This window comes from Rosa chinensis, chromosome 5 (assembly GCF_002994745.2).
Source record: "Rosa chinensis cultivar Old Blush chromosome 5, RchiOBHm-V2, whole genome shotgun sequence".
Taxonomy (NCBI): Eukaryota; Viridiplantae; Streptophyta; class Magnoliopsida; order Rosales; family Rosaceae; genus Rosa; species Rosa chinensis.
In genome coordinates this window covers 88,124,870-88,148,484 of record NC_037092.1, presented here as the reverse complement: position 1 = coordinate 88,148,484, position 23,615 = coordinate 88,124,870, and the positions used below count along the sequence as shown (strand labels likewise).

General features: G+C 38.6%; 2 protein-coding genes and 2 long non-coding RNA genes across 7 annotated transcripts; 2 read left to right on the top strand and 2 right to left on the bottom strand.

Moving 5' to 3' along the window:
- The first annotated feature begins 2,972 nt into the window (after window positions 1-2,972).
- On the top strand, window positions 2,973-3,848 carry LOC112164412 (receptor-like protein 2). The gene has a single exon (XM_024300606.1). It carries the CDS (start codon window positions 2,973-2,975, stop codon window positions 3,846-3,848), a length of 876 nt encoding a protein of 291 aa, XP_024156374.1.
- A 105-nt stretch (window positions 3,849-3,953) lies between these two features.
- Window positions 3,954-6,282, bottom strand: LOC112165350. The gene is made up of 2 exons (XR_002922807.2): window positions 5,836-6,282; window positions 3,954-4,263 (listed from the first exon to the last, which is right to left on the bottom strand). It is a non-coding gene; the product is annotated as an uncharacterized LOC112165350 (long non-coding RNA).
- A 7,970-nt stretch (window positions 6,283-14,252) lies between these two features.
- On the bottom strand, window positions 14,253-15,594 carry LOC112167908. Of its 4 annotated transcripts, XR_005800773.1 has the most exons (4): window positions 15,550-15,593; window positions 15,398-15,457; window positions 15,088-15,160; window positions 14,253-14,604 (listed from the first exon to the last, which is right to left on the bottom strand). It is a non-coding gene; the product is annotated as an uncharacterized LOC112167908 (long non-coding RNA). The 4 variants fall into 4 exon arrangements; XR_005800771.1 differs by having other exon boundaries at window positions 15,088-15,457; window positions 15,550-15,594; XR_005800772.1 differs by adding an exon at window positions 14,750-14,873 and having other exon boundaries at window positions 15,088-15,583.
- An 858-nt stretch (window positions 15,595-16,452) lies between these two features.
- On the top strand, window positions 16,453-18,707 carry LOC112164411 (tyrosine-sulfated glycopeptide receptor 1). Its single transcript, XM_024300605.1, has 2 exons — window positions 16,453-17,849; window positions 17,960-18,707. The coding sequence occupies exons 1-2, from the start codon at window positions 16,453-16,455 to the stop codon at window positions 18,705-18,707; spliced, it is 2,145 nt and encodes a 714-aa protein (XP_024156373.1).
- The last annotated feature ends 4,908 nt before the right edge of the window (window positions 18,708-23,615 follow it).

Here is a 23,615-nt window from a genome sequence, read left to right as displayed (position 1 = left end):
GAATAAAATTGCATGACAGTGTCAAATTCAGAAAAGCGAAGATGTTTCCATTCTGCTTCTGTATTCGGAAGGATGGAGTCACGAACATTGCCATATCGTTCGCGAAGCGCATGCCAAAGCTTTATGGCGCTATCCTCATTTATGAACTCAAACTGGAGGTCACTATCCATGTGACGTTTCATAAAGGCAAGTGCCTTGGAATTATCTTTCTCAGTTTGAGGGTCTGGAGCTGTTTCTATAAGACAAAGCTCTTGGATTGTATGCAATAAATCACGGGCAATGAGGTGGATCTCGACATCAGTGACCCAAATTAAGTACCTTTTGCCTGCATAATCCAATGGAACAAAATCGAGTTTGTTTGTGTTTGACATCCAGAAAGATGAAACAAAAACAAGTTAGTTTCGGAGTCAATGCTTCCACGAAAACTAAATAAGATTTCCGAGCTATGCTACCAAGAAATCGATTTCCAAGAATAATTGGATTAGACCGAAACAATGATGTTTAAATGGTCAAAATCTATGCTCACGAACGCTCTTAGTCCGTAGCTTACGAACGCTCTTAGTTCGTTAAATCGATGCTTACGGACGCTCTTAGTCCGAAGTCTTACGAACGCTCTTAGTTCGTTAATTGCGTGAATCCCCACGATTCCGCTTTTCTCAAAAATCGAACCCACGTTATAAGAAAGGTGGGATGTAGAAGAAGGGAGGTTTTCAAGTCCCCGAGAAAAGAAGAAGAAATATAAATTCTGAAATTATAGGAACTTCAAAACTTACTCTTTTGAATACTTACTTGTATTTGGATCACGCGCGTGTCGATGCAGGCGTGATGGAGCGAAGCAATCCGAGTAGATTCTGTTCTGAACAGCTTGTACCTCGATTGGTGTACAGATCTCAATATGACTCCGATAAGGCTGAAATTCGGAGGTTAGATGGAGGAGACAGAGACGAACAACTTTGATGAAGAAAGTTTTTCGATCTGAGCTTCCGAACTAGACGTTTCGAGGCTTGCAAGAAGACGGATGTGCACAGGAACGGGAAAAAGATGCAGTGGGTGTGCGTTGGCTTGTTTGCGCAGCAGGGATGCTTCGGTGGCAGCAGGCTGGAACGCAGGGCTGCAGGGAGGGGGAAGCAGGGGCTGCTGTGCAAGGTTGCAAGCGCACGGGCGCTCGGGCTGCAGCGAAGGCTCGGCTAGCTCGGGCTAGGGGCTGATTTGTGAATGAGTTTTGGTTTTCTGTTTTGTGGTTAGAGTCGTGCTGATAACGTGTTTAAGTATAATGTATTTGAGAGAGATTGATGAGAGAGATGTGTTCTTATTATTGAGAATAGGAGCCCTATATATAGGGATTACAAAGTGCTAGTTCTAATGTTACAAGGAATACCAATCCGTGTAGGATTGGGAAATCTAGAACCTTCTCTCCTATTGCTACTCCTAGTTTGATAAGGCACACTAAATCGATATTCCTTCAACATTCAATAATTTGTCTAGCTATATCAAAATGATACTTATCTTTCTTAGTGCCGGTCAGACTGGGTTACTAATTTTCTAGTAACTTAAGTGATCATCAATTAATTTGGCAATGCTGACCGACCTGATTTTAGTTCAATATAAATACAAACGTGAGTGAAATCTGATCTGACCAACGAACAGACATGCTAGTTCAGCTTTATCACCAAATGACTAATGCATTCATTTTCTTCTTACTCTTGATATTCTCTTCCAATATCATATTTGAAAACATTCATGCTTGCAACCAAAGCGAACGCAGCTCTCTGCTGTTCTTAGCTCTCACTCTGTCTTCTCCTCAGTTGAATTGGACTTCCGCTGATTGTTGCAATTGGGAAGGCATTACTTGTAATCGAGATGGTTGGGTCACCTATTTGCAGTTACCCTCCAAAGGGCTCAAACTAAAAGGAGGTATTTTCCCCTCATCATCACTTGCAAATCTCACACATCTCACTCACTTGAATCTCTCCCATAATTCACTCTCTGGTTCTCTAGATCAAACTGAGTTCTTCTTGTCCTTGAATGATCTCGAAATCCTAGATTTGAGCTATAACCTTCTTTTTGGAGTGTTACCATCTTCTCTACCATCCAGTCATATTCGGATGGTGGATCTTTCCAGCAATCGTTTACATGGTACAGTTCCACCTTCTTTTTTCCAACAATCTTGGAATTTAACTAGTTTCAATGTTAGTAACAACACCTTTTCCGGTCCTATCCCATCCTCCATTTGTCATCCTTCTTCTTCTTCGTTACGACACCTTGATTTTTCCTTCAATAAGTTCAATGGTAGTATATCTTCTGGATTGGGGAAGTGTTCCAAACTGCAGGTCTTCCGTGCTGGTTACAATTACCTGTCAGGATCGCTTCCAGAAGATATCTTTAATGCTACCACACTTGAATAGATTTCACTACTTCGGAATTCATTGTATGGAGCAGTGAGTGATAGAATTTCCAACCTCACCAACCTTACAACCCTTGACCTCTCCTATAACCAGTTGAGTGGTGTGCTCCCTCTCCATCTTGGGAAGCTCTCCAAGTTGAAATACATTCTCCTTGATTTCAACCATCTGGAAGGTGCATTCCCCCTGTCTCTGATGAATTGCACAAACCTTGTTGAACTACGTATGGGAGCCAACAACTTGGGAGGTGATATCTCCATGCTCAATTTTTCCAAACTTAGCCAACTTAGTAAACTCGACTTGCGACAAAATAACTTCTTTGGTATCTTGCCGAGAAGCCTCTACTCGTGCAAGTTCTTGAAAGCAATTCGAGTGGCCTACAATAATCTAGAGGTTCAAATAGAGCCTGAAATTCTTTCATTGAAATCCCTGTCCTTCCTCTCACTTAGTATGAACAAACGTTTGACAAATATCAAAGAGGCAATGAGGATACTAATGGGTTGCAAACGCCTTGCAGTCCTATGATTACAATCCAGTTTTTTAGGTGAGGAAATGCCGAACAGTGTTGAAATGGCGGATTTTAATGGATTTCAAAATCTTCTACTTTTAGATTTGAATTCATGTAACCTTAGTGGTATAATTCCTTCATGGTTATCGAAGCTGAAAAAGTTACTGGTCTTGGAACTGAATAACAACAGAATCACTGGCTCAATTCCAAGTTGGCTGGGGACTCTTCCAAGCTTGTATTTCTTAAACATGCAATTCAACCAACTTTCTGGAGAATTTCCAAAGGAATTGTGCACACTACCTATGTTAGCATCTGGACAAGCTGAAGCTCAAGTAGGTCGTATTTATCTTGAATTGCCTATTTACTACAGTACTAGTGCTCATGCAGAACTTTTACAGTACAATTATATATTTTATACCCCATTTATACACCTAGGTCACAATTGCCTTAGTGGGAATATACCTATAGAGATTGGCCAAATGCAATATCTCCACCAGCTGGATCTTAGTGCTAACAACTTCTCCGGCAACATTCCAGACCAGATTTCTAACCTGAAGTATATTGAGGTACTGGATCTCTCCATGAACGATTTGTCTGGAAAAATCCCGGCGTCATTCACAGGTCTTAATTTCTTATCAAGATTTAATGTCTCGTACAATAATCTTGGAGGACCAATACCATCAAGCACTCAACTCCAAAGTTTCGATGCTTCTGCATTTGAGGGGAATCAACTTTGTGGTGCCCCACTTCAAAATAAGTGTCAGACAACAGAGGGTGCTGATGCACCTGATATGAGCACCCAAGATGCAGACACCAAGGAGCATCAAATTCCATGGTTTTATGTTTCTGTTGCACTTGGGTTCATTACAGGATTTTGGGGAGTCTGTGGTCCCTTGGTGCTTATGAGAAGTGGAGGTATGCATATTACCATTTCCTAGACAATGAACAAGACAGGTTCATTGTGATGAGAGAAAAGTGTATGGCAAGCATGAGGAGAAAGTTTGTTTAGAAGTTAGATAGTAGACATAGTACTCTACTACTCCTATTGTAATAATCATAATAAAACACTCCCACAAATTTTCATTGACAAGCATGAAATTTTCACATATATTTACTTATAATTCATTCGGTGTAGATCAGTGCCTGTAGTTGGCACATAGAGGAAATAACAATACATTATTTTATTTCTTTTTGTGGCAACTAACAAGAAATTCATATGCACATACATTTGCTTCTGTAGGCCACTTGTGTGGACAGAACTTGAGAGAAACAAGCATAAAATTCTTGCAACAGATAGAAACATTTGCACATTTTATTCTTCTTCCAATGCCAACTCCATTTAGTTCTTTCTACCTGCAACACCATTAAGGAAACTACATTAGTCCACCAAAGATTAGCATAATTCATTCAAGCCTAATCACACAAAGGAAGATGATAGGAGCCAAAAAAAAAGAAAAAAGAAGAAGCACTTTTAACTTTTAAATGGGAACATATTCTCCGGTGTAAATTTGGGTTAAAGAATTTTCTTCAAACAGAAAACATTCGGCTAAGAAGCTGGGTGTTCATGCAAGAGCCTTCTACTCACAGCAAATAGCAACACGATATAGAAGGTTTAGAGCTTAAAAATTGCAAATTTGGTCTTGGTTTCACTTCAAAGGCATTCCTATCTAAATATGAATATGAACCCTTGAAGAATTTGCTGATTATGCCTGCTGCCAAAGTTTATTAACTCAGAATTGTCTGCTCAGTGTTTAATAAAGGATCAATGACAAATAACAATTTCAAGAACTATTGGCATCATTTTTTTATTTTATTTTTTGTGATAAGACTATCAGCTTAAATTACTGTTGATTATTATTATTATTATTATTTTTTAATAAGAATATCTGCTCCACTTTATCTTGCTTAAAAAGGACAAAGGAAATTGCAATTTCATTCTTTACTAAACAATTAATTTAGAGAAACAATGACTAATAGTACAAAGAGCATAACGACACACCAGATATAATTTCACTAATCACCTAAACTTCCTAGACAGGGCACAAGATGGGGCTGATAACTTTTTTATCTTTGGAGGGTAAAAATGGGGCTGATAACTATCCTCCTAACCCTGAACCCACCCATATGAGCATTGGCCTCAAGAATTAGATCATAGACCGAGTGAAAGTGTGATACCAAGTGAAATAGGATTCGACTATTCAAGCAACCGTTTCAATACATAGGTCAAGTGCCTTTCTATGGCCTTCATAAAAAAATGCACACAGACATACATGATGCAAGTACGAAACTTGAGATTCCAAACCTTCAGACATGCAGGGTTGGAGTAAAACACTACAAACTTCTCACAGACATTATCTTTATCAAAGCAAACAAGTTTTTGATTGGAAAGGAAAATGGAAAAACTTCTTTTCATCATAACCTCAGAAATATGGAAAGGAAAGACATAACATAGGTTCAACAAGATGATTTTAGCAAATAATTCATCAGAATTCTCCTATTAAAAATTTAAAATGACTACAAGAATCTCTTGGTCCTGCAATTGTTGCTCTAAATAACCTAAAAAAAAAACATTATCTTCCTTTTCCTTTGTTTGATACTTTGATTTGGTTATCAACACAAATGGCATAAACATATTCCACATTCAAGTTCAATCACTCAGAAAACCAGATTTTTTCAAACTTTCAAAGTTCTTAACTAACAGAATATGGACATAATTAAAACCCAAGCTCATTCTTAATGTACAATAACAAATTTTCTACAAAAAGAAACTCAGTCTTTAACTTGAAGTAAAAGTAAATGTTGGCTGTGGTTTCTTCAAAGTAAAATTAGAAATCTCAGAAACACAAAATCCAGTCTTTCCCATATAATTCACACTAAAACAGCAAAGGCATTATTTTTCTTTCGAAGTAAAAAATCCAAATTTACCTCACATTGACTCAACACTAGCTCCTCCTCGGCAAGCCTTGCTCTTACATACAGGAACATCCTCGAACTGTTTAGCAGGCAATTTCTCGGACAGAGCCCCAACGTAAAACTCAACTGAATCAGACCCTTGTTCCATATGCATCCCCGTAACGGAAACCCAAATAAATAGCTTCTTGGCTTGAATCCCCGACACATCGGAAACAGAGCCGAAACTCAGCTTCCCTTTGATGTTCTTGTTGTAGTACACCAACTGATCAAAGTGAACATAACATGGGTTTTCGAGATGGATCTCGAAGGTTCCATCGTCGGAGAGAGTGTAGGATCTTACGTTGTTGGGTAACAGACCCTTTGGGAGGCCATACTTGGGGAGGAGGTCATGGACGTCTGTGATTGATTGGAGCGAGGTGGATGGGCCGTTGGGGTTGGGTTTGAGGTCTCTGAGGGATTGAGATAATTGGGTTTCTGAGAAGAGGGATAGGAGTAGAAGGTAGAGAGAAATTTGGATGATGGACGAGGCCATTGATGACGAGCTATAGGAGAAGACGAGGGAAAATTCTACGATGTGTTAACGTATGACATGCAAACAATTACATTAAAAGTGGTAAAATGAGTTCTCAAAATAGTAATATTAGTCCTCAAAGTAGTAACATGAGTCCTTAAAGTGGTAAATTTTCTTATACTACATGAGTCCTCAAAATAGTAATATTAGTCCTTAAAATGGTAACATGGGTCCTTAAAGTGGGAAATTTTCTTAGTTTACCATATGAGTTCTGAAAATAGTAATATTAGTCCTCAAAGTGATAACATGAGTCCTTAGAGGGGTAAAAATAGTTTATGTATGAGAAATGTTAACATACCATAGCTTTACCCGAAGACGAGAGGTGGGAATTGACTTTGGGAAGAACAGGGGAACAGAAGCGAAGTAATTTAGATGAGTAGGGAAGGGTAAAGATGGGAAGAAAATTGTTTCTTTGCTGGTAGGTACTCCTTGTTGGAGGGAAATTTCCAATAGAGAGCATATATGGTGTAATAAAAGATTTTTTTTTTCAGTCAATTAAATTTCGCTAAAATCAAAATTTGGCTCCGTCTTGGTCATCCAATATCCAAATGATAGTATGATACATAGAAATAGATCTAAATAATTTGCATTGAGGCAATTTGAAAGTTTGAAGTCTAGCTAAATAAGACCCCATTCAAATTCAATTTGAAGTCTAGCTAAACCCTCGTTACTTTATTTTTAAGTGGTTGGCTACCGATTTAGCTGATTTCTTTGATATTTATAATTTTTTTGAGGGCAACGGAAGGCTAATTCATTGATAGAAATCATGACGACCTCGCTCGGTCAAGCATGAAGGGTACTCATATTACAATACATGCTCATAAGAGTGCTAAAACCAAAAGGAAATCCAAAAAAACTAAAAGTCCAAAAAGAAAACTACTAGCCAAAGCAATAAAAAACTACAAAAACTACGAAGACCTACGCCATCTAGCGTGAGACACTTCCTTGATCACTTTGACGCCTAAGACCCTTCTGGTGTACGTCTCCATCACCAAGCATGACACATCACACCCTAGATGACCCAGGAATCACCTCCTACCCAGACTGGGAAATGGGCACTGAATCCTGCCCATCCTGCACCCCATGTATACCATCAGCCCCTTCAGCAACAGACCCCGACATCATGGCCACAGAACCACCACAAATGGATGCTGCCTTCGAAGTTTTTACCTTGTTGCGCTGTCCCCAAGGCCTACCCTTCTTCTTGTAGACCTTGGGAGCTTGAGTCACTGTCACTTCAACCAGACCTTCAAGAGAAAGTTCGAAACCCAGATTTTCTGGCTGCAGGTTAGTCGGAACAAGATCCAAGCTATGTTTAGCGCGCTTGCCTTCCTCTGAAGCCTCCTCCTCCCTGGGACGACGTACCCCTACCATCGGTGTAGAAGCAGAAGTGCCCTCAGTCCCAGAGCTCGTAACAAGTTTCGGAAGCGATCGAATATGCACGGATTTCTTCTTCATCATGCTAGGAACCCTGAAAGCAGAGAGAAGTGAAGGAGAAATAGTTGGTTGGGTGTTTGCCCTAAAGACAATGGCTGGAATGATCGACCCCGTCGCCGGCTGTGACCCTGTCTCCACCACAATATCAGTCTCCGATTCCTCCTCCCTAGGGCATTGCTGACCACCATGATTGAGCAGAGAACCCTGAAAGCAGAGAGAAGTGAAGGAGAAATAGTTGGTTGGGTGTTTGCCCTAAAGACAATGGCTGGAATGATCGACCCCGTCGCCGGCTGTGACCCTGTCTCCACCACAATATCAGTCTCTGATTCCTCCTCCCTAGGGCATCGCTGCCCACCATGATTGAGCAGAGAACAAGAGCGACACTGACCTAGGAGCCTTTCATACTTAAAACGAAGGGTTAGGACGTCAATAGAAGAAACCCTAACCCTGCGGTCCAGCCTTACCAGATCATTGATGGAGAGAACAAGCTGGACACGAGCTTCACTCATGCGCAGCGCCAACCGATCCACCTCCAGAACCTCTCCAATCGTCCCCCCAACCAACCAGACGGTACGTTCCGTCAAAATACCTGGAGGGATGCCCTGCAGTGTAGCCCAGATCCAAACAAAATCCAGCTTCACGGCAGAGATCTCTGAGAAGCCATCATAGTAGTTCAGAAGGATCATAGCGTGCTGAAAGCCCCACGGACCACCCTTTTTCACACGAGCAACATCCCTTTCATGAGTGAACGTAAACAGAAACCGTTCACCCCGTGGTTGGACCTCCACTGTCCCTGACAGCCTCCACATTGACCGCACAGCACTCTTGAAAGACTCCATCACCACTGCCCTACAAGTGTTCAATCTGCCCACCAAGTAAAAGTTGCGAGCCAAAAATTCCTTCCCCGGAACCCTGAGATTCCCCAAGTCCACTGGTTCTTCTCCTTCTCTGAGCGACAGTTTGGTCGCTAGTCTGGCCGTCATGGATGCAATAGCAGCAGCCATGAAGTTGGGTCGCCGCACAACTCAAAAATACTCAAAAAACCCTAACCCTAGCAGAGAGAGAGAGAGGGGGAGCAAAAGTCGCGGTATATTCCGTCGTCTCCTCAATCACTCCTTTGATATTTATAATTTATCAGGTTAGTTCAGATGATAAGATGAAATTAAATAAAATATCTCAAATATGTACAATATGGGTGAGTCTAGTTAGACCTCCCAATTTGCTATTTGGACCTCCTCTAGTTTTTGTAAAAATTTAATCACTATTTTACCCCTCTTATAGAAAATACAAGCTTTTGGCCCTCATATATATATATAAAAAAACTACAAGTGAATATTCAGCCGTCTGCTGTAATGCCCCGTTCCTTCAAATTTTTATTAGTTACATCTTTACCGTTATTGACTAAGGAGTTGACTTTTTCTTTGTCCGTTGAGTTAAGAAAATTCTTTGAGAATGTCGTAGTATACGAAAAATCGAGTTTGTGGACACCTAGTTTGTTTAAATCGGAATTATATCGGGAAAGTTGTGACCAAAAGGGAAATTTACTATTCATGGTTGATATTTTAAGTGGAAGGTGGGTAAAAAAGTGTGAGAGAGAGAGAGAGTGAAATCGGGAGAACCCGACTCTAGCCCCCCCCTCGTCTTTCTCTTTTTCTTCTCTTCGGACCCGGAACCCATTTCCGGTGAAACCACCACCGCCGGCCTCATCACCGGCCATTTGAGGATCCTCTCTTTCTCCTCTTGCATCTAAGGTAAGATTTTTGAATTGGATAGCTTTGATTTGTGGAAAAATTGAAGAGGAAATTTCTAGGAAAAGGGAAAATCGGAGATTGCTTCAATCTCCGGTTTCCGGCGGGATTTCTTTGGGGTTTTTGTTGCTGAGTCGAAGCTAATTTTCATCCCTAACCTCTTGCAGCTTCTCATGATCGGTGGAGGAAGAATTGAAGGTGTTTGAGAGTGTGAACAGTAACTGACAAAATCTTGATTTTGGGATAAAATTTTTGACCCCTTCTACTTGGTTTTGGTTGTTGTTGCAGGTATAAAGATTGTTGGGTTTGTTGTGGAGATGAATTTGAGCTAGATAGGTTGACCGGAATTGGGGATTGGTGTGGTGGTGCGTGAAGCCACGCGCCGCTGCTAGTGGTGGTGGTGAGGAGGCTCAGTCAGCCCTCCGAAACCCATATATTAATTTAATCTTTGAGTTATGTTTTAGATTTGAGGTGGTTTGGGTATTGAAATTGCTTAAAATTTTGATGTTGGACATAGTTTATAAATTTTATGGTTTAAATCTCTTGGTTAAATGCTAATGGTGATGAGTCGGTATTGAATTATTGTATTGGGAAATTGGAGTGATGATTGTGAATCAAAAAGGAAAATTTAGAGAAAATTTGGAAATCTCGAAAAGGGAATTATGTTATAATTTTGGTGGTTAATTATGGTTAAGGAATTGGAATTTAATTGGCTAAGTTACAGAAACAATCCTTGTGAAGATTTAAGATTAAGTGAGGGTGTTGAATCGTTAAGGAAATTCCGTATTGAAGAATTTAAATCCCAAAATGAAGTGTGAGATTTTTATAAGCATTTATGAGTAATGAGTACTAATTCCAGAGGGAATGAGTTTTGATTTTGAGATTATTTTCTCATTATGGTTAATTATATCATGTCCATTTACTATAGGATGTACTGAGCCCTCGAGCGAGGAGGACACGGGCAGGCAGCAGGATTAGCTGCGAGACTCACTTGTGAGTGGACTTTTATTTTCTTTAAATAATGCATGCAGCACAATATTAAATTTATAATGGATTATTATTTGAGTAAATGTGATTTTCGTGGAAAGAAATGAATTGGCAAGGAGGCTATTTCCGGCGCATGCGTACAGTCGGTAATCCCCTCTAGGTAATAGTCTGGTCGGCAGTCCCCTCCAGACTATATCCCGGTAGGCAGTCCCCTCTGGTGAGTCATCTGGTCGGCAGTCCCCTCCCGATGACATGGGTTAGTTAGTCGGCAATCCCCTCTAACTACATGTGGTTAGTCAACAGTCCTCTCTAACCACCGCCTCCTAAATCCGGTTGGCAGTCCCCTCCAATGAGTCACCTGGGCGGCAATCCCCTCTAGATGGCATGAGATGACTAGACAGCAATCCTCTCTAGTCATCGAACGAGTTTTCTTAAGAAGGATATTTCAAAAAGGAATGAGTTGGAAACGTTTTGTAAATCTCGCTGCATGCCGGATTTTGTTAACAAGAAAATGGGGAAGCATTCAATTAATTGTTCATAACTTGTTTCAGTTTTGTCCACTCACTCTAACGGATTTTAAATGTTTTCCCTTCGGTTTCAAATGCCCAGGTTTCAGATTGGCCGAGATCGCGTTCAGGAACTCGAGGCATAGGAATCAGCGCTTAGTTAATATTTAACCTACTTTGTATGATATCGGCTTAGTTATGTAGTATTGCTCTGATAACCCTTTTTAATTTGGAGAATGTTATTACTTGAGAAGTTGTTATCATTTTGAAGTTGTGATGAATTCGTACCTTCTGGATGTAACTTATACACTTGGAATGTAAATCTTGGATTGTGTCTGTGAGTGTGAGATTAGATGTGATCATGTCCAGGTTTTATGAATTTTTGGGTAGCCCATTTTAGGGGAGGTTCTGCCAATTTTTGGGTAGGATTTCACTTAAAGTGGGTCCTACAGGCTCCTATCCGGGTTTCGGGGTGAAACTTGGGTCGGGTTCTGTCATCTGCAATCCCAATAGAGTTCCAATGCGATATGTTTACACTATTTCTTTGCAGATCCAATATGTTTTCTCTGCGGTCTCTATCAAACTTAAGGAACTATGAATTAATTTATATTAATCTTTCATTTAGCAACAAAGGCAATCCAATGGGTTATTTCTGAATAAATCTGCGCAACGGAGGTAGCGAAAATTAGTATTATACAATCCTTTACTAAAGAAATATAATTTCTATTCTCATTATCAACATGCAAACTTTGTTTTGCAACCAAACAATTAACTCAAACTAATTCCTCTTTTTTTCTTTCTTTTCTTTGCGAATATTTGTTTCTGGTCTTGTGCCGCCGACCAAAGCGCGGAAGCTTTACGGTGAACTTGGTACCCGACAACCAACTCGAGCTGAAGATATAAATGGATGGAATAGGAGGTTGATAAAATAGTATTCAAATATGTAAAATAAAAATAAGGGTAAGTTAGGAAATTTGATGGACAAAAATAAAGGAGGAGGTATAAAAAGAAAATTGGGAGGTCTGAATAGAACCACCCATCCCTTAAATAAAAAAATAAATCTCCAGTAAAAGAATGTAAAAGAGATATATTTTTGGAGTATGGCTGTCGTTTACATGTCTACAACATGTACGTATCACGTTTTGTGAGGGTCACATTGACATTATCAATCTTTCTTCCACATGTCAGAAAACTTGGCTATAGATTCCACTAGGAATGAGATGCGCGATACCATGGGGTAGAATTTATACTTTATGCTTGCTAAATTTATAAACAAACTGTAAAGGAACAATGTTATGCATTTTTCTTAGGCACTCATCATTCCATCTTTCATGATAGTTACAAAATTGAAGACATCAAATAAATTTTGGATTGCGTTACCTATAAAGTGGCTGCTGTATTTCATGATCTCAGCAGATTAGTAGTTGACTCCGTGGCTTTTTCCTCATTTGCTTTGGGCATGAGGGACAGGCTGCATAGAACCATGCATCTTCAGGCACAAATTTGGTTAACGTTGTTATGCAAAATACCAGCTTGTCCTGAAATGTAAAGCAGGGTATATTTAGCGTTGACATATTTATGGATATGAATAGATTGCTGAGAAAAAAAATATAATTAAAAGTTACATAGTTCATCAAGATTGTCAGGCGATGATGCAAATGATTCAGCAATTCGGGTCAAACATACAGAAGCATGCTCCAAACCTATAGCGATAACAAAGCACACATCTTCAATGGCACAAAAACTACTCATGATGGCTATTAACTTTGAAACTCAAAAAAATAGAAGTACCTTAGTGATAGGCTATTTCTATACACCTAAATAGATGCACAAAAATGCCTATAACTTAACCCTACAAGAATGTCGAAAATAGTATAGGTAAGTAGGGATCGTTTCCGCAAGAGATTGTGGTCTAATCACTAATCTAAAGACTCAAAACAAAATAAACCTAAACTGTTCAGTTAGAAAGATCTGACTGGCAGACGACTCTAAACTATTCTAAATGTCATGAAAATTTACAGACAGACTCTAGATATGGTAAACTAACTACTGACAAAGTTTGATAATTTTTTAAAGGTGTTTTGGTTGACGAACTAATTAAATAAAAACAAAACACTAAATGACTCCGAAAATAAAAAGACTTGATTCAAGGTTTTGAAAATCAAAGATAAAACAAGTTAGAGGAATTGCATCCACCACCAATCAATCAACTAAACTAATCATGTTCAACCTAATTTCATTTATCTATGGATGAAGATGCTCAGGTTAACCCAACGCCTGAATTAACCTATTGTTCTTCCTTACTTGTATGCTAGGTGAGAGACGCTCTACACCTAACCTATTTTCTAAAATGCAACCTAGGTTGACGCAACTCTAGATTTAACACATAGAAATCATTAAGATTAAGAAAAACGAGACATCACAAGACATCATGAGTATGACGCGTCTCAATTAATCTAGGAACCTAATCACTCGCCTTATAGACAATTTGCTACTCTAGAACTCTCAACGGAACCCTCGAAACAAGGCACAGGCAATGATCATTCTTAGCAATAGAATCCTAAACATGCAATCTAAGTTGCGCACCAAAGAAAACATGCAAAGGAATCATCAATGTGAAGATAGAAATTAGATTCTCATCCAATAGATAAACAAAACTAATTGAAAGTCATAATAAGTTTACAATCATGATTTGGGGCTTCAAGCAGCCCCCTAACTAAAGAGTTAGTTTCTCATAGAAAGAAAAACAAAAACAAGCTAAAGAGAAAAATAAGAAGTTGCAAGGGTGGGGGCTGTAGATTGATCTCCTTTTATATGCTTAGAGGTTGCCTTCATCTTTCATGTTGTGTAGGAAATCCAAAACCTAAAAGAATTAGGGCTCATGTGCTTAGGTGGAGTTTTCCTATTGGCTCTTGAACTTGATGACTTATTCCAACCATTCACATCGCCCATTAAGTCAGAATATGATGCACAAACTCGTCCTCGGGCTTTTCGGTGTGATTTGGGCTTCAAAACATAAATTCCCGTCCAACCTCAGATTCACGCGCAGCCTGACCTTCTTGTACTAAATCGGCCATAACTTCTTCTAGAAAAATGATATTGACAATCCGTAAAAAGATCTGGAAACTAGACATCCGAAGCTTTCCATCAATATAAAGATCATCCTCTGGATCATTGTGAGCTGGTCTCAGTGATCTGTCGAAGTTGACTGATATGCACAGGCAGATTTGCCGATTTTGCCTTTCAATCCCTCTTTTACTTCTTTTCTCCTTCTTTGCTCAAAATACCTATAAAACAAGTACACAACGTAAATAATGAGAAAATACACTAACTAACAAAGAAAGTATAGAGGTTAACGTTATTAATATCGCATAATTATGCTCCTATCACTTAGCATCATGATATTGCAGAAGATTTGTCAATAATGGGACATCTTCCATCACAATGTCAGCTGCATCTGAAGGAAGTTTTGATCTCTTAACATCTGTCTGCATCATAAAACTCTAGTTTGAAGGTCTTCCGGAACTCTTCCCTGTGATTCATCACAACCACAAAATCAAACACTTCATAAGAATACAATAAAACTAAAGAAGCATTGACACTACAGATATCAGATTCTGATATGAAGCTCAATCATAATTACACAACAACACAGCCTCATTAGCATGTCACCATACAGAACAGTTCTAATTGAAGAATGTTGCAACTGCTAGATAAAGCAAAGAGCAAAGTGTAGGGGACATGCAAGGGAGATGCGCTGCTCCTCCCAGCCAACCAAAAGCTAATCCACCTTCAGGTTAACTGTGGAGGTAAGAAGAAATATCCAATAAATTTATAAACTAATCCAAATCAAAATTTAAACTATGATTGATGCTGAACAATTACTAGTAGAGGAGTTTGTAAGCTATAAAATTTATCTTCCTTTGGCTTGGTGTTTCTTTTATCTTTTTAGAATTAGCAGATTTTTTCATAAAAGAAGAAAACAAACCCAGAAACAATTGCGCCTTAAAATTACCTTCACGTATAGATTTTTGGCGTTTGCAGCTCCACTGTTTTCCCCAATCAGCCCAACCAACCGCCCAGAACCTCTGTTTGCAATCAATCAAATACAAATTCCTCAAAAGAACCAAACTTTCGAATCAAATAGTGGACAATCAAACCAATCAACCCCAACTCTCTGTCAATTCAACTTAGAAACCGATCAAATTAAATAGACCCAGAACAAAAGCTCAGAATATTTGTGCTCTGAAGCTAAAACCCCATCAGAACACACACAATTTTCAACTAATCACTTAAAGAAAGAAAAATACAACCAAATACCATACCTGTTCCACTTGTTTTCAACCCAATCTTCTCGTCACAAATTGGACCCAATCACTACAAAACTGGAGAATACACATAACAAATTCAAGAAAATCAGCTTGAATAAAACACAACCAATACAAAACAGCAAAGCTCAATACCTCTCTCTTTCTACCTGCAACGATGAGGGATCTCTCTCTCTCTCTCTCGATGATTCTGGATTCTCGACAAAAAAAAAAAAAAAACCATTCCGTAGTTGATAAATTTAAGCTACGTCAATAAAAGCAGGGACAGCTACGTCATTTCCCACCCCCCGATCTCAACTCATCTTTAGTACATGCTCTCCCCAAAAACCCCCCACAGCAATTCTCTGACTCCCCAAAAACACCTGCAGCAATTTTGTGATTCAAACCCAAAGCCAGGGACAGCTGTGTCATTTCCCACCCCTGATGAACAATTGAAAACAGTGAACTCAGCGTTAGTATATGTATAAAGACAAAATATGAGCCAAATATCTTCCATAATTTGTCTATATGAAAATGATACCGATATGTCTTAATGTCGTTCGGACTGGGTTATGGACTTGCTAATCCTTTTGGGAACTTATGCATGTGGTCAGTAGAACTTGGCTGATCATGACACAGTTCGTTCTTATAATAATTATACCTTTTATTTATTTTTTATTTTTCAATTTTAAGGCTATGTACTCCATAAGTGAACAGTGACCAGTAGATAGTTATATGAGCAAAGGAAGACAAGCTGCCATATGAAATTAAAACAAAATCAGAAAAAGACATATGAAATTAAAACAAAATCAGAAAAAGAAAGGTCTCTGTCACAATACTTAGATATATAGATTCCATGACAAAATATCTTCAATAATTTGTCTAGCTATATGAAAATGATGCTTATCTTTCTTAGTGCCGGTCAGACTGGGTTATGGACTTATCACCGCTTATGTGGTCATCAATTAATTTGGCAATGCTGATCGATCTCATTTTAGTTCAATATAAATACAAACGTGAGTCAAATCTGATCTAAACAACGAACAGACTTGCTAGTGCAGCTTTATCACCAAATGGCTAATGCATTCCTCTTCCTCTTACTCTTGATATTCTCTTCCAATATCATATTTGAAAACATTCATGCTTGCAACCAAAGCGAACGCAGTTCTCTGTTGTTCTTAGCTCTTACTCTGTCTACTCCTCAGTTGAATTGGACTTCCGCTGATTGTTGCAATTGGGAAGGCATTACTTGTACTCGAGATGGTTGGGTCACTCATTTGCAGTTACCCTCCAAAGGGCTCAAACTAAAAGGAGGTATTTTCCCCTCATCATCGCTTGCAAATCTCATACATCTCACTCACTTGAATCTCTCCCACAATTCACTCTCTGGTTCTCTAGATCAAACTGAATTCTTCTTGTCCTTGAATTATCTCGAAATCCTAGATTTGAGCTATAACCTTCTTTTTGGAGTGTTACCATCTTCTCTACCATCCAGTCATATTCGGATGGTGGATCTTTCCAGCAATCGTTTACATGGTGCAGTTCCACCTTCTTTTTTCCAACAATCTTGGAATTTAACTAGTTTCAATGTTAGTAACAACACCTTTTCAGGTCCTATCCCATCCTCTATTTGTCGTCCTTCTTCTTCCTCGTTGCGACACCTTGATTTTTCCTTCAATAATTTCAGTGGAAGCATATCTTCTGGATTGGGAAAGTGTTCCAAACTGCAGGTGTTTCGTGCTGGTCACAATTACTTGTCAGGATCGCTTCCAGAAGATACGTTTAATTCTACCACTCTTGAAGAGATTTCACTACCTCTGAATTCATTGAATGGATCAGCGAGTGATGGAATTGCCAAACTCACCAACCTCACAATCCTTGACCTCTCCTATAACCAATTGAGTGCTGTGCTCCCACTCCATCTTGGGAAGCTCTCAAAGTTGAAACACATACTCCTTGATCTCAACTATCTGGAAGGTTCATTGCCCCTATCTCTGATGAATTGCACAAACCTCGTTGAACTACGTATGGGAACCAACAACTTGGGAGGTGATATCTCCATGCTCAATTTTTCCAAACTCAGCCAACTTAGTAAACTTGATTTGCGGAAAAATAACTTCTCTGGTATCTTGCCGAGAAGCATCTACTCATGCAAGTTCTTGAAAGCAATTCGAGTGAGCTACAATAATCTAGAGGTTCAAATACAGCCTGAAATTCTTTCATTGAAATCCCTGTCCTTCCTCTCACTTAGTATGAACAAACGTTTGACAAATATGAAAGAGGCAATGAGGATACTGATGGGTTGCAAACGCCTTGCAGTCCTATCATTAGCATCCAGTTTTTTAGGTGAGGAAATGCCAAACGGTGTTGAAATGGCGGCTTTTAATGGATTTCAAAATCTTCTAATTTTAGATTTGAGTTTATGTAACCTTAGTGGTATAATTCCTTCATGGCTATCGAAGCTGAAAAAGTTACAGGTCTTGGATCTGAATCACAACAGAATCACTGGCTCAATTCCAAGTTGGATAGGGACTCTTCCTAGCCTCCGCTCTATAAGCATGGAATTCAACCTACTTTCAGGAAACTTCCAAAGGAAATGTGGACACTCCCTATGTTGGTATCTGAAAAAGCTGCAGCTCAAGTAGATCGTACTGCTATTGATCTGCCTATGTTCTACCCCAGTGTTGATCCCGCAAGACCTTTACAGTACAATTACTTATACCATGCTGCATCTATATCCCTACGAAACAATAACCTACATGGGAACATTCCTTCTGAAATTAGCCTATCGCAGCTCCTCCAAACTTTGGATCTTAGCAACAACAACTTCTCCGGTAACATTCCAGACCAGATATCTAACCTAAAGGACATGGAGATGTTGGATCTCTCCATGAACCATTTGTCTGGAAAAATCCCGGCGTCCTTCACAAGTCTTCATTTCCTATCAAAATTCAACGTCTCGTACAATAATCTTGAAGGGCCAATACCATCAAGCACTCAGCTCCAAAGTTTCGATGCTTCTGTGTTTGAGGGGAATCTGAAACTTTGTGGTGCCCCACTTCCAAATAAGTGTCAGACAACCAAGGGCACTGATGCACATGAGATGAACACCCAAGATGCAGACATGAAGGAGCATCAATTTCCATGGTTTTATGTTTCTGTTGCATTTGGGTTCATAATAGGGTTTTGGGGAGTCTGTGGCCCTCTAGTGCTTAGGACGAAGTGGAGGTATGCATATGACCACTTCCTAGACAATGTACAAGACAAGCTCCGGGTAATGATTGCAACGCGCATGGCCAGAGTGAAGAGAAGGTTTATTAGAAGTTAGATAGTACTCTTATTGTAAGAATCATAATAAAATATTCCATAAATTTCCATTGACAAGCATGAGATTTACACATATTTACTCATAATCCATAAGGTGTAAATCAGTGTCTGTAGCTGGCAAAAGAGGAAATAACAATACATTGTTTCGTTTTGTGGCTCCCAAAAAGAAATTGATATGGCATATATTTGCTTGTGTAGGCCACTTGTGGAGGGACTTGGAGAGCAACTAGCACAAAGTGATTGCAAGATAGAAACATCTGCACACCTTGTCCTTCATCCAATTTCCGACTCCATCGACATTTTTCTGTCTGCAACACCATCAAGGCAACTTCATTATACCTCCAAAGATTAGCATAACTTCGAATTGGCAATTAAATGAGATGTATATAGGTCATGGAGAGCAAGTCCAGCATGGAGTAGACCTCAATGGAGTGGTTAGTTCGAGCCTAATCACACCAATGAAGATGATAGGTGACAAAAAGGGAATTTAACTTTGAACATGGGAATATGGCCTCCATTGTAAAGTTGAAGAAGTGATTCAGACAACAATGAACAATAGTACAAAGAGCATAACAACAAACCAGAGATATTTCACTTATCATCTAAATTTCCTATAGTCGACAGCACAGATGCGGACGATAACTTTTTTACTTTTATCTTTTGGAGGCTAAAAGTCAGGCTGATAACTTTCTTCCTTACCTAAACCCACCCACATGTGAAGACTACATATGAAAACATGTCAATCATATGTAGTGTTCAAAGTGAAAGAGAATTACAGAAAACTTTGCAATTTCAAAGTGATACTTTGTAAGTAAGAAAGAGGATTAGAAGTGAAAGAGGATTACAGAAAACAGAAATTACAAAGTGAAAGACAGAAATTGCAAAGTGATACTTTGTAACTTAAAAGTGTGAAATTTTTATGCCATTTTGCTGATAACATGTCAATCATATGTAGTGTTCACATGTGGGTGGGTTCAGGTAAGGAAGAAAGTTATCAGCCTGCGATTTTTATGCCATTTTGATGATAACCAAATCTTAGTATCAAACAAAGGAAAAGGAAGATAACGTTTTTGATTGGTTTTTTAGGCTAATTAGAGCAACAATTGAAGGATCAAAAGATTCTTGTAGTCATTTTAATAGGAGATGCCTGATGAACTATTCGCTAAAATCATCTTGTTGAACCTATGCTATGTCTTTGCTTTCCATATTTCTGAGCTTATGATGAATAAGGAGTTTTTCCATTATTTTTTTAATCTAAAACTTGCTCTTTGATAAAGAAAATATCCATGAGAAGTTTGTAGGCGTGTTGCTCCAATCCTGCATTTCTGAAGGTTTGGAATCTCAAGTTTCTTACTTGCATCATGTATGTCTGTGTGCATGTTTCTGTGAAATTGCAAAGTTTTCTGTAATCCTCTTCCACTTTGTATCACTCCCATCTGTGTTGATAACATGTGGGTATCAGAAAACTTTGCAATTTCTGTCTTTCACTTTGTATCACTTTGAATCATATGCTTGATACTATGATTTGGTTATCATCAAAATGACATAAAAATTTCACACTTTTAAGTTCAATCACTTGGAAAAAACAGAAATTTCCAACCTTTCAAAGTCCTTCACTAGCTAAGAATATGGACACAATTAAAACCTAGCCCATTCTTTATGTACAATAACAAATTCTCTACGTACAAAAACAAATTCTCTACAAAGAGAAACTCAGTCTTTTAGCCTCAACTTGAAGTAGAAGTAAGTGTTGGCTGTGGTTTCTATGCTTATTTGCCCAACTCTTCAAAGTAAAATTAGAAACCTCAGAAACACAGAATCCAGTCTTTCCCACAAAAAATCACCCAAAAACAGTAGCGAATCAATGTCAATTTCAATGCAAGATATGTACTGCCCATAAATAAAAACTCTTTTAAGTCCTTTAACTTAACTAGGAATATGGACATAATAAAAAACTTGTAAGCTGATTCTTTATGTACAATAAGTCAATAACACATTCTCTACCAAAAGAAACTCAATCTTTACCCTTAACTTGAAGCAGAAGTAAATATTGGCTGTAGTTTTTAGCTTTGTTTGCCCCAACTATAAGCAAAAGGAAACTCAGAAACAAAAAAAAATCCAGTCTTTCTCATATAATTCACATAAAAGCAGTATAGGCATTATTTTTCTTCCGAAGTAAAAATCCAAATTTACCTCATTGACTCAACACTAGCTCCTCCTCGGCAAGCATTACTCTTACAAATAGGAATATCAATGAACTGTTTAGCAGGCAATTTCTCGGACAAAGCCCCAACGTAAAACTCAACTGAATCAGACCCTTGTTCCATATGCATCCCCTGTTACGTGAGCTGCTCAGCACACCAAGTCACCAACCTTGACAAAGAGATCTGCTCTATATCAGCATATCTCCACCATTGACAAAGTTGTCCATACTACATTAATGCCTTGACTTATTTGTCTGTACCTTAATGATGTATCAGTAAACTTCCAAATAATATTGGCAGAATTGTAAACTTGTAAGAACGTGCTTGAATATACAGAAATACATTACCAGATTTGACATGGTGTCAGAGCAGTTTTGCTCTTGAGACCGATACCCATCTCTAGAAATCTAGATTACCCATACCCATATTCCGCTGCCAGAAATACCAAGAGAAGAACTCTGTTCTTCATCTTACCCAAGTACCCAGAAAGTACCAGCACCAGAAACTCTAAACCATACCAGTACCAGACACAGAAGAACTGTGTTTCTTCATTTTTACCAGAAAATATATCCATACCAATATCATACCCAGGAAGCTTATTTCTTACCCGTATCCATTCTCAGACAAAATCAACTGATCATAAACTGATCTTGATTATTTTCTGAACAAACCCAGATCATACCCATAACCCATAACCAAGTTTTCTGGTCAAGATCGAGCACAAACTCATACCCAGAAAACCACGAACAATTTCGGTTCTTCAATATACTCAGTACCCATACTATACTTGGGAAGACAATCGAAGACTCAAAGTACCTTGATTACTTTCTCACCATTCCCAGACCATACCCATTCCGGATCAGTCTTAGAGGTCCATTCTTTTTAGAAATTCCAAATTGATCGTGAAGCTGTTGCTTCATCAGGCCAGTGAAGATCGATCTAGGCTGACCACGAAGCAAATATACCCACCCCCTCCGGGCCGACCCGTTCACTGAGGCCCAAGCCAAATCCGGCCCTTCTAACTCTTTGAGTTACCAAGACCCAATCAGTTCTGACCCGACCAACTCCAATACCTAGCTGATTACAAAAGTTGGCCGAGAAAAGAAGGAAAAAAATCAAAGTAAATTAGATTAGAAATTTTATCCTTATAATGTCAAGCTTACAAGCTCAACACGATTAGGTCCATCTAATTATACCATGTCTAGGCCAAAGATCGAATAAGAGAAAGGTAACCAAAAGGTTGGAATGTGAGCATTGCTCCACCAAAATATTAATCCTCCTTATCTGGTCACATTAAAAAGAGTTACAGAAAGGTTGCGCAATAGGCAACACCTAAGGATCAAATTCCTCTTCTCTTTACTTAGTAAGTACCGAACCATGGTTCTCGATGAATTACACACTTATTCAATCCACACATTAGCAACCAACTCCGAAGCATCTTCTCAATATAAAGGCGATCGTCATCCAATGATCATGGCCCTATTGCTCCAGAAAAATGGGATAGCACCAATTTTATTTCTTGGTCTAAACATGTCGAGTTGAACATCACTGCCCAATGCTGATACACATTTATGCAAGCGTACGTATCATTGTCAAGATAGGGAAATGTTAAGCCCAAAGTTTATCGTACCATGGGGATTAGTGGCTAACCCACAATCCTTGGGTAATCGGAACTAAAGTCACTTGCAAAGAAAAGAAAAAAATAAAATAAAAATAGTAATCTAAGGCACTAAGCCTTAGTAATGCTCGGCTTTAATTTGCATCAAAAACCCAATCAAAACTAAGAACCTAGTGATGGATAATTACAATGAGATAGATTTGTCACCGAAAATTACAAATTGAGTTTCTAATAACTAAATTTTAAGAATTTAAATGAAAACTTTAACCAACAACTAAATTAAATAAAGGAAAAAAAAATAAGAAAATGGAAATTAGGTCACTAGGGTATCCTCCTAGCCAAATTCAATGCACAAATATGTTCCGACAATGGTCGTTCAATTCATAATAGCATCAAGAACAGTATCCAAGGCTTTTCAAGGCTCATGGGTCATTAGATTCCTTAAAGGGTATTCCTATTCCGGATCAAGGGACGTAAAAACTCAATTGGCATGGGACAATCTAGAGCCTTGTTAGGGCCTCTAATTGCACCCAAAGGCTAAGAGTCATAGAATTATGGTTCCCAAGCTAGCCAATACGACAATAGAAATTAGTATTGTAACTAACCATGTTCTAAACAAGTGTCCTAGCCATAAATTGGATAAGTGATTAGGTTCCCTAATTCGTTCTAGACATGCTCATCTACACATTTAAGAGTTAATCAAGCTCCTAATCATGCATCTAGGCCATATATTATAGAATAGAACATATGCTAAACAAAAAATTGAAAACCATTAAATCAAAACATATTTATTATATTAAATCCATGCTAGGGTTCAAACCTTAATTTCCTAATAGACTACTCACAACCCATTAACAAATCCACAACAAAATTCATCAAATCACAATACATTAAGAGAGTATAGAGTTGATAAAAGAGAGAGAAACCAACACTAGTCACAACAACACTAGAGAGTGAGCATCACTAGCTTGGAATTATACTTTCTCTATACCTAGCTAAACCTAAATTCTTGGAGAAGATGATGAAAATTGATTGGTGTGAGATACTTGTGGTCTCGATGGGTATAGGAGAAGAGAAAGAATGGTGG